Source organism: Lactuca serriola, chromosome 4, assembly GCF_051521515.1.
Source record: "Lactuca serriola cultivar US96UC23 chromosome 4, Lser_US96UC23_V15, whole genome shotgun sequence".
In the NCBI taxonomy this organism is placed as follows: Eukaryota; Viridiplantae; Streptophyta; class Magnoliopsida; order Asterales; family Asteraceae; genus Lactuca; species Lactuca serriola.
Genome location: NC_136411.1, coordinates 96,384,736 through 96,396,817, shown reverse-complemented (window position 1 = coordinate 96,396,817; position 12,082 = coordinate 96,384,736). Strand labels below are relative to the sequence as shown.

The following is a 12,082-nucleotide window of genomic DNA, read 5'->3' as shown; positions in this document are numbered from 1 at the left end:
TGGCTTTGTGTGAAACAAGCTGTGCCGATAGCTTGTGCCCTGAAGTAGAGTGGCAGATTCGCGAATGACTACATTTTTCTCGTAGCTTTGCACAAAGAACGATTTCGTCTTTCAACAACCCCGTTCTGTTGCGAAGTATAAGGAGCTAAAAAGTTGTGAGATACTCCTTTCGTAGTTAGAAATTCTTCAAATGTTTGGTTTTTGGAATTCCAACCCGTTGTCACTGTGAATGTTGCGAACCAGCTTTTGCAGTTTTAGCTCAATCTGCTTTATAAAGTCCTTGAGTTTGGGAGTGGCTTCAGATTTTAGTTTAAGAAAATGAACCAAAGTGAATCTGAAAAAATCATCTACACTTACGGGAATATATCTGTTACCACCAATGCTTTCAGTTGCAAATAGACTACAAAGGACGATATGCAACAGTTCAAGTGGTTCTATGACTTTCATATTCACAATTTTTGGATGACTCTTCTTGCTCTGTTTCCCCAATTCGCAGGCTACACAAGGATGTTCCTTATCTAACTTTAAGAGAGGAAGCCCTCACACATGATCACCAAGAACAAGCTTGTTGATGTCTTTGAAATTGAGGTGTGATAGTCTTCAGTGCCATAGCCAGCTATCATCAGAAGAAGCTTTCGTAAGTAGTCAGAAGGCCTCCCTTTGATGGGGTTCAGATTCAGTGGATACATCTCACCTTTTCTCTCAGACTTCAACAGCACAACTTTTGACATTTTATCAATTATCTCTGATCCTTCATCGTCGAATGAAACTTTCAATCCCGTTCCAACAACCAATTGTGAAACACTTATAAGGTTGTGTTGTAAGTCTTCTACGTATGCAACCTTGCGAATTGAAAATTCTCCATTTGTGATCATCCCATAACCCTTGATTTCTCCTAGTGAATTGTTGCCACACTTCACTCTTCCTCCGTCCTTTAGTGCTCTGAACTCTCGCAGCTCTTCCTTTCTTCCTATCATGTGACGTGAACAACCACTATCTATATACCATTCTGAGTCAAACTGCTTGTCACAAATCACCTACAAAAATCAAAGATATTTAGGAACCCAAAGTTGTTTGGGTCAACGTGAGGCTTTCATAGAAACAGGAAAAGTAATAGCAGCATCAACTAAATAAGATCTTTTAACAAAGGTGGTGCTATCTTTCTTTGTAATTTTAAAAACAGTGATCCTACTATCTTTTAAGATCTTATCCTTTGTGGATATTTCACCTTTTTTTTCGGATTTGCTTTTTGACAACTTTCTTTTCAACTTCCTTTTTGGACCTCTTATATGGAGTTTTAGGCTTCGAAACTATCTTTCCTTATCCCTTAACTGATGGGTTTTAAGCATTCTAACACTCCTATGGTGTATATGCAACCCTACAAACCTTGGATCTATGTTTTCTCTATTACACATGCAAACTTTCAATTTCCAAGGTTTTCATCCTAACTAGCATAACATGGGGTATACGTATTACAAAACTAGCAGAACGGCATACCTTTCTTGTAGCTTGGATTCCTTAAGACCTTGTGAGCCTAGAACCCCAAATGTGATGCCTCAAATGCTTCGCACAACACCACAATTCTTGGAATAACTTGAGAGAATAACATTAGTGCACAAAATTCGGCTAGCCCTTAGTTCTAAGTCTTAGTGCAGATTTTGCTTGCCATGGGGCTCTTTATATAGTGTGCCACATGTAGGGTTACACCATGCAAAACCTAATGTGCATGACTTTTCATTTCCTCCATGATCCATGGGTTTTAACCTCCATGGAGCACCCTATGGGTTTTAGCGCAATCTAATGAATCATGGATCATAAGCCCACTATATAAGAATGAATGATTTACACAACCAATCCCCATATATTTAATTAGTCTCTTTTGATCACAAAATTAATTCCAAATTAATTCTTGATCAATACTAATTAAATAATATGATTTCATATTAATATATTAGAACTTATAATATATTAACAAATCACAAGTATCATTTTCTCATTTTTTCTATCCAATTTTTCTGATGCTATGCAACCCAAATGTACCATGCTAAGTCGGGTCAAGTACATACCAAATATAGTTATACACTTAGACACCTTATCTAATAGTCTCCCACTTGGATAAGTCTAATAACTATGGCTGCAAGTATAACCTCAGGATCCGACCAGCAATCCTAGCTCTTCAAAGTCTCGTGGAACTACAATGCGCCATTTAAGATAAGTGATCATATAATCCTCCGTTCTCAAGATATCAGTCGGACAAATACATGGAATAACGTCGTACTTATTGTCAAGCAGTTTGTTTCCCGATTTCTGATTTGTTTGACATAGAACTTAATCGAGCACATCAATTTTGTTCTGACCGGGCCCGACATGTAAGTCAAAACAAAATCATTGAGAGGCCCAAGATATCGCTTTTAATCCTCCAAGGACTAAAAGGGACATATAAACTTTGATTCATATGCTTGTACTAGCTATTCATCAAGTTGAACACACCAACATGTTTTATAGCATCATGTTAATCATGCGGTTTCGCACTATCAATGTTCAATCAACTCATAACCAACAACTCATATCTCTTGGTTTGAAGATTTATATGATATTACCGTCTCACGATCACTCGAGATAAATTCAATGAAGTGATACAAGTGAGCAAGGTTGAATCCAATACTCAGAACTTATGAGCACTCATGAATGTTGCAAAAACCATTGCTATGTCTAATACAATTCAGACAAATCTACAAACCCAGTTCATGATAGTCTTATTTCAACACCTACTTCCAAAGTATAAATGACTGTGGATAGTTTTGAATAATACGATATACCATACAATAATTATTCTGGATGTAAAAACATGCAAAATGAAACAATAGTAAATGATTGACACGAGACAGTACCATACTAGTAAATAAAGACACCTTTTATTTAAACATCAAAAGTCAATTACATTTCAACTATTACAAGTTTCGAAAGGTATCTAATTACTACAACTACTATCATCCATCAGCCCAATGCGCCTCGCATGTTGTATAAGCTTAGCCCTATTCAGTCCCTTCGTGAGGGAATCTGTCAGGTTCTCATCTGATGATATCCTCTTTGCCACGAGGAGTCCTTCTTCTATACGATGTCTAATGAAGTGGGATTTTCTGTTGATGTGTCTATTGTGATCCCTTGGTTCCTTGGCTAAGGTAACTACACTCTCGTTATCATAGAAAATCTCCATAGTCTCCTTTATAGTTGGTACAACTCCAAGGTCTCCAATGAAGTTATTTAACCATATTGCCTCCTTTGTCGCCTCGCTTGCTGCTATATACTCAGATTCGCAAGTTGAATCAGCTGCTGTCTCCTGCTTGGAACTTTTCCAAGTAATTGCTCCTCTGTTTAGAGTAAAGACCCATCCTGATTGAGAGCGGAAATTATCCCTATCATTCTGGAAGCCAGCATCGCTATACCCTACTACTCTTAAGTCATCACTCCCACCGAAGGTAAGGACCCAGTCCCTAGTCCTCCGTAGGTACTTAAGAATATTTTTCACCGCAGTCCAGTGAGCCTTGCCGGGGTTCCCTTGATATCTGTAGACCATGGTCAAAGCAAAGGCCACATCAAGGCGAGTACAAGTCATAGCATACATGATTGAGTCCATAATGGAAGCATATGGTACATGAATCATTTCAGCTATCTCAGCCTCTGTACTCGGACTCTGAGTCTTACTCATTTTGGCATTACACTGGATTGGCAAGTCATCTTTCCTGGAATCTTGCATACTTAACCTTTTCAGCACCTTATCCAAGTAGGTACTTTGACTAAGTCCAGTTAGTCTCTTACTCATGTCTCTCAGTATCCTTATTCCCAGAATATAGGCAGCTTTTCCATGGTCCTTCATAGCGAAACACTTCCCAAGCCAGGACTTAAGATCCTGCAAGGTTCGGATGTCATTTCCTATGAGTAGTATGTCATCGACATACAATACCAAGAAGCTAACTCTACTCCCACTAGCATTGACATATACACAAGACTCATCCTCTCTTCTTGAAAATCTAAATTCTTTTACTTTCTCATCGAAACAAAGATTCCATCAACGAGATGCTTGTTTCAATGCATAAATGGTTCTCTTAAGCTTACACACTCTATTAGGGTACTTTGCATTGACAAAACCCTGTAAACATCGTCATCCAACTTCCCATTAAGGAAAACAGTTTTGACATCCATTTCCCATACTTCATAATCATGAAATACAACTATGGCTAGCATAACCCTAATAGACTTAATCTTCGCTACTGGTGATAAGGTCTCATCATAGTCAACTCCCGGAGTTTGAGTAAAGCCCTTTGCAACCAATCGCACTTTATAAGTGTGTACATTCCCATCCATGTCGTTCTTCTTCTTGAAGATCCATTTGTACCCGAATGTCTTATGACCCTGTCCATTGTCAACCAAGTTCCAAACTTGATTGTCATACATGGACTGAATCTCGTTATCCATAGCCTCTTACCATTTGGCTGACTCAGGGCCTGCCATGGCTTCCTTATAGCTGTTATGTTCATCCAGATTAATTAGTGTACTATCATTGATCAATGTATCACCTTCTACAGTAATATGGAAACCATAATAATGCTCAGGTGCATTCCTAACTCTAGTGGAATGCCTCAGAGGTACAGACTCATCAATCGGTTCAATATGAGTTTCCTCCTCAAGTTGATGAACAGTGTTTGAGGTTCCTTCACCACTCGACTCTTGAAGCTCTTCAAAGTCAATTTGCCTCTCATTGTTTCCTTGGCTTATGAACTCTCTTTCACAAAAGACTCCCCTCCTTGCTACAAAGACCACATTTTCACTGGGTCTGTAGAAAAGGTAGCCAAAGGATTTCTGTGGGTAGCCGATGAAAAGACACATCTTACTTCGAGGTTCGAGCTTGTCGTGAGTCCTGCGTCTCATGAAAGCCTCACAACCCCAAATATTGATGTGGTCTAATGTGGGATCTTTCCCAGTCCACATCTCGTGAGGTTTTTTAGCAACCTTTTTAGTTGGAACTAGATTAAGGATGTGGGCGGCAGTCTCTAAGGCATAACCCCAAAAAGAGATTGGTAACGAAGCCTGACTCATCATGGAACGAACCATGTCCAACAAAATTCTATTACGCCTCTCAGCCACACCATTCAGCTGTGGTGTCCTAGGAAGTGTCAATTGTGAAACAATTCCACATTCCTTAAGATAGTCATGGAACTCGATACTAAGATACTCACCACCCCAATCGGATCGGAGCATCTTTATTTTCCTGCTCAGCTGATTCTCCACTTCTTGCTTGAACTATTTGAACTTTTCAAAGGTTTTTGACTTATGCTTGATTAAGTAGACATAACCATATCTATTGTAATCATCAGAAAAAGTCACATAGAAGCAGTTCACATCCCTTGTGGCGGTTCTGAAGGGTCCACACACATCTGTGTGTATGAGGTCTAACAAACCCTCACCCCTTTCACAAGTACCAGTGAAGGGTGATTTAGTTATTTTTCCAAGTAAACAAGATTTGAAACTATCATCAGACTTTAAGTCAAATGACTCCAAGACTCCAGCCTTTTGGAGTTGGCCTATGTGCTTGTTATTGACATGTCCAAGAAGACAATGCCACAAGGATGCTTTATCTAAACTAATGGAAGAATCAATATGCAATACATTATTTCCTAAGTTGTCTACAACATTCACAGCTTCATATACACCATTACAAGGTAATTCTTTAAAGTAAAATACACCATTGTAAAAAACAGTAATATCACCAGTATCATTATCAAATGAAAAAGTAAACCCTTGTTTGTACAAGTCATGAAAAGAAATAATATTTCTCGCCATTTCAGATGAGTAACAACATTTATTCAAATCTAATGTTAACCCACTAGTAAGAAGTAAAGAGTAAACTCCAATCTTAGTGACATGTGATGCTTTCCTATTCCCCATGATTAAGTTTATCTTCCTGCGCTCCACATGCTCATTCTTTTTAGGCCCTACAAATAAGAAAAAATGTGAATTCCGCACCGTGTATCAAGGACCCAAGAATTATTATGTGGTGAGTTGTTAGATAGAATAGTATAAATACCGACATGGGTTGGTTTAACCTTCCCATCCTTAACATCTTGCAGGTACTTGGGGCAGCTTCGCTTCCAGTGCCCTTTTTCCTGACAATAAAAGCATTGTGCATCTTTTGGGTTGGAAGAGGGAGTAGCGGAACCAACTTTGGTTCCACTCGAAGAGGATTGGGAACAACATTCTTACCTTTGAGACTACTTTCAGCAGTCCTCAAAAGTCCTTGAAGTTTTCTAAGCGCGACTTCCGCTTTGTTCATATGATAATTCATACGAAACTGATCATAACTAAAGGTTAATAAGTGTAGAATAATGTCTATCACTAACTCCTCATCAAAGTTAACATTCAACTTAAGCAACCGGTCAACAAATCTTTTCATTTACTGTGGGTGGCTCATGATAGACTCTCAATCCTTCATTTTTGTTGTTATCATGGACATGATGATTTCATACCCTTCCTGATGAGCACTCTGATGGTATCTTTCCATCAGGTCAAGGTGCTTCTCATAAGGGTAGAAATCTTCATAGGAATTCTAGAGTTCTGCTGTCATTGTAGCCAACATGATACAAGACACCTTAGTGGCATCCTTCTCATGGCTAGTATACTCAGCAATCTCCTCGAGAGTAGCAGACAACTCATCGATGACCTTAAGCTCTTTATCGAGGACATATTCCTTGTCCTCATAACTAGTGACCATCCTTATGTTCCTAATCCAATCATTGAAATTAGTCCCATCAAAGATGACTCTCCCACAAAGGTTCATGAGAGAGAAGGAGTCGGTAGGGTTTGAGCCAGAAGCAACATTGTTGGAAGACACCTGAAAAAGAAGAAAGAAAAGTTTAGATTAGATATAGAATCCTTAATAATTCACCCAAATGAAATATTAAGGCTAGGACCCAACACAATATTTTATAACTTGGAAGAGGGATGTCGTAATCCAAGCTACAAAATATTTGAAGGTAGGTAAATGACTAATTACCAATTTCCACCATGAAAAACAAAATAGATTATTAAGTTTTAATTGGTTTGAAAACTCCTAGATCTTTTGAGATTCATTGAACAATTCAATGGCATGTTTAAATCTCGAATATGCCCTTCAAGTTTGTGAATGGGATACCGAGGATCACAAAACAAGGTGTGAATAACCATGCAAATTAACTTGGTACTCTTAAATTTATTACCTAATCGATGTGTCAGTTAACCACACACGCTCCACCAATCTATAATAATCATTAAGCCACCCTTTGCTACCCTTACTAGTCCACGTTAGTATGTCGGTTAACCACACATGCTCCACTAATGACTTGGTAATGGTACAAACTATAATTTCATGGGTTAGCATCTATTTCACATTTTCCTAATGTAACTAAGATTGGGAATTTATAAAAGTTTAGTTACTTTATAATTATCATTATACTTTTAATGATGGGAGAATTATAGTCCTATCCTACCCGTTCGGCTAACGACCCTCCAACCAGTAAAGGAAGCAGTGGGTGAGAGTGGACACCCCTTAAACTGCCATTTTATAGGTAACAACATTATCCCCCCCCCCCTATAGACCGGGTTTGTGAATGAGGCCTACTAACAGTAAGACTGACTTGATCTTATACATACATACATACATACATACATACATATATATATATATATATATATATATATATATATATATATATATATATATATATATATTATTAACTTATAATACTATAAAGTATAACGGTTGAATTTTAAGCTTTTAAAATTCTAGGGATTGGAATTAAAGTTTTCTAAAGTGACTTTACAAATTCCAAAACTTAAGGGAAAGTTTTGAAACTTTTCAAAACCTTTCAACTTCATAATATATGAGTTTAGTGGTTCTTGAAAATGAGTCTCTTCATTTTTATAACCTATGACTTTTAATGATCCATTTAAAAAGAAAACCTTTGGAATTCCATAACTTGAGGACAAGTTATGGAGTCCATTAAAATCATCAAGAACAACAATTCAACTAACAACATAGATCAAGTTCTTTCTTAAAGTCATATGATTAAGGTCATTCAAATCAAACAAATTCCATGTAATTTAGATTAATCATATAAACAAAAATAGAGTATGAAATTTTGACAGTCACCTTTCCATTGGACAAGCAAGAACATTACCCTTTTGAAATATAGGTTTCAAGGTTCGAAAAATAGTTTAGGGTAGTGATCCTCATCCAATAGCAAGAAAAAACCCGAAATTCTGCACACAGGTGCATCACCACGTCATGGTGAGCAGTCAGATGCAAAAATGGCAGAATTTCAACTATGGAAAAACATGTAGCATCAAGTATAATTGAAAACAAGTCTAGGCTCTAATATCACTGATGGGTTTGAGCATTTTAACACTCCTATGGTGTACATGAAACCCTAGAAAACTTGGATCTATGTTTTCTCTATTATACATGCAAACTTTCAATTTCCAAGGTTTTCATCCTAACTAGCATAACATGGGGTGTATATATATATATATATATATATATATATATTACAAAACTAGTAGAATGACATATCTTTCTTGTAGCTTAGATTCCTTAAGGTCGTGTGAGCCTATCACTCCAAATGTGATGCCTCAAATGCTTCACACAACACCACAACTCTTGGAATAACTTGAGAGAATAACACTAGTGCACAAAATTCACCTAGCCCTCACTTCTAAGTCTTAGTGACAATTTCGCTTGCCATGTGGCTCTTTATATAGTGTGTCACATGTAGGGTTACACCATGCAAACCCTAATGTGCATGAATTTTCATTTCTACCATGATCCATGGGTTTTAACCTCCATGGAGCACCCTATGGGTTTTAGCCCACTCTAATGAATCATGGATCATAAGCCCACTATATGATTTACACAATCAGTCCCCATATATTTAATCAGTCTCTTTTGATCACAAAATTAATTCCAAATTAATTCTTGAACAATACTAGTTAAATAATATGATTTCGTATTAATATATTAGAGCTTATAATATATTGATAAATCACAAGTATCATTTTCTCATTTTGTCTATGCAATTGTTCTGATGCCATGCAACCCAAATGGACCATGCTAAGTCAAGTCAATTACATACCAAATATAGTTATGGACATAGACACCTTATCCAACATTAACATCTTTTGATGTATTGGCATGTTGGGACACTTTAGATTTGGGAGAGAGGTGAGACTTAGTTTTCTCCAAAGGTTTCGCATGATTCGAAAAGGAAGGTTTTTGAAAAACTTTTGTTTTTGAAACCTGTGGAGACTGAGATTGAGTTCGTGGAAAACTCTTGGGGTTCACATGTGAAGTGACTTTCGCATTTGGATTAGATGGTTTTTTGTTATAAACGAAGTTAAGATTTTTGGATCTCCAGAAATGCTTTCTTTCCTTTAGATTTTGTTATATCTGGCATTTCTTTGACACTTTTGAGCTGCAAACTGCTCAGAGGATTTATAAACATTGATCCTCACTCTTGGCTTGCTGATGGGAGTTTCGGTCTGTACATATGATGTTTCACTTGGAACTTCCTTGGTTCCACTTGGACTCCCCTTTTCGTAGCTTGAGTTGACTTTGTTCAGCGACTCGGCTACATATCGGCATTTCGTTTTCTAAGAGGTCATTTCAGAGAGACCTTTGGTTTCGTTTGCGTTGTCTATGGGAGTAGACCAAAAATACTCGTCACATCCGTCTTTATTGTCTTCTTCGACTAGGGACGTTAGTTCACCTATTTGATTTTTTTGAGTCCCTTAGTTGCGAAAACCTAGTTAGGAATAGTTTGAACCTTTGGAAAAAGAGTTGATTTTTCTTTTAAAACCTTTGATTTATTTTCAGAAACACGTGCAAACTCAACTGAATTTTCAGAAATTAGAAATTTCGCAGGTTTAGTTTTGGTTTTAACAAATTCGAAGCAATCAACCTCATCCTCCATAGAGATTTCGCTCATATCACTATCATCGTCAAATTCAAAAATATTTTCCACGTTAAGTGTATTTTCTAAACTTAACTTAGTGTTTAATAAGTTAAATTTCTGCACAGTGTCAGATTTAATTTGCTCTTTGTCTTTTTCGCTTAAAATCTGTTTTAGCATGTCTTTGTGTTCTTTGGACTGTATGTATGTTTCGATTTTGACTGGTCCAACTCTATAAGCATCAGAGACCTCTTTAGACGAAACTATTGATTAACATTTGATACAATTTGCATCGATTTCGTCCTCTTTCATTTCGAGAAAGGGCAAAATCATCTTATGAATTTTCTTTCCAATTTCGCAATCAAGATGTAACTGGGTAATATTAAAATTGAGTGTTTTAGGAATCAAACAAAAAATATTTCGCGGTTTTAATAACCCTAAATTGCCTCTTTGAAAATAAATCATCTCATCCCTAGACTTAGATAATTCTGACTCTAACTTCTCAATCCATATGTGCCTCTCATCATTTTTGTTCGAAACCCTGCCGATTTGGTCGGTTAAGTTAGCATTGTTTAAACACGTTCTTTTTAAACTATCACCTAAAATAGAGACTGTAAAACTTAAATAATCCAATTCAGTTTAATAACGAGAGATAGGAATATTTAGAGAATCAAGAATATAGTGCACCTTGCTGATCATCCTCTCGCACTCACTTATCTGCTCTGGGACCGGTTTCGCAGTGAAATAGTTGTCGGAGACACGGCCGCCATCAGTAGCGTTTCCTCTAGGCTCCAAACCTTCATTTTTCACCATAAAACACTTTCCACCAAACTGCAAATCATCCACTTTCGCCATAAAGTTTCTCTTATGAGTTGGCCTACGAACCTCTTCATCCTCGGAGTTAGTTGACCATACATCGACTCTGTCTAACTCATCATCCTGTTCCTGCATAATTAAAGCAGTTTTAGCTTCATCAACACTCTTCTTCTTCTTGACTTCCTCCAACTTTCTGCGGAAATAAGTCTCATCGTCCTCATCTTCCTTCTTCTCATTCATTCTCCGTAGCATGCACTCCTTGGCTAGATGATTTTTTCCCTGACAATAATTGCAGTCATAGTCGGAGTCACCTACAAGCTTATTCTCTTTCTTCGTTTCTTCCTTTTGAGAGTTTTTCGCACTCTCATCCATTACTTTCTCAGAGCTATAACTCCTCTGCCAGTTTTGGTTTTTGTTGCGACTAGAAATTTTCTTTGCAAACCTCCTTAGGTTGGACACCATCAAGGCATAATCTTCTTTAGAGAGTTCACAATTGGAGAGATCTGACTCCAAACCATCATCAACAATCTTCTTTCCCCTTGCCATTAGCGCTAAAGAACCCATTCCAGACACAACTTTTCCTTCTTTTGTCATTTCGTCTTCATGTGACCTCAGAATTCCAAAGAGCTTTGCTAAGGAGTAATTTTTGAACTGCTCATGTGCTTTAATTGTCGACACCACAGCTTTCCACTTAGACCTCAACCCGTTCATGAATGTGACCTTTTGTTCTATCACTTCAAGTCCAATTGTATGCTTCATCATCCTGCTCAAAAGATGATTGTAGCGGTTGAACGTTTGGTCAAGATTTTCCTCTGGCTTTTGAGCTAAGGCTCCAAACTCTGAAAGCAGGAGCATTTGAGAAGAGTACTCAAGATCAGAATCACTCAAGTAGAGTTCTTTGAGCCTATGCCAAATGGATTTTGCTGTATCACAGGAACATACCAGACAAAATGTGTCTGGGGGCAAGGCAAACCTAATAATCCTTATTACCTTGATGTTGCTGATTAGTTTGTCTTTCTCATCCTACGGAACATGTTTGACCTGAAGAAGAAGATTATTATAATCGGCTTGATTTTTATTTCTCTCCTTGTTCCAGAATGAGTGAACGTCAGCATAGTTATGTCATCCTATATCAAGGAGCCATTATCTTCAAGACCAAGGACATAATCTTCAAAATGCAATGCCCATACTTCATAATCATTTGGACAGAGTATAGGGATCCTTGTTGCAGATCCAATGCTAATTGAGAGATTGATGGAGTTAATGTGAGAATCGTCAGGCTGCAT

General features: G+C 37.4%; 1 protein-coding gene across 1 annotated transcript; it reads right to left on the bottom strand.

Annotated features, from left to right (window-relative positions):
* Positions 1–524: 524 nt before the first annotated feature.
* On the bottom strand, positions 525–12,082 carry LOC145098640 (uncharacterized). The gene is made up of 3 exons (XM_079036262.1): positions 11,953–12,082; positions 10,668–11,719; positions 525–1,037 (listed from the first exon to the last, which is right to left on the bottom strand). Exons 1-3 carry the CDS (start codon positions 12,080–12,082, stop codon positions 525–527), a joined length of 1,695 nt encoding a protein of 564 aa, XP_078892388.1.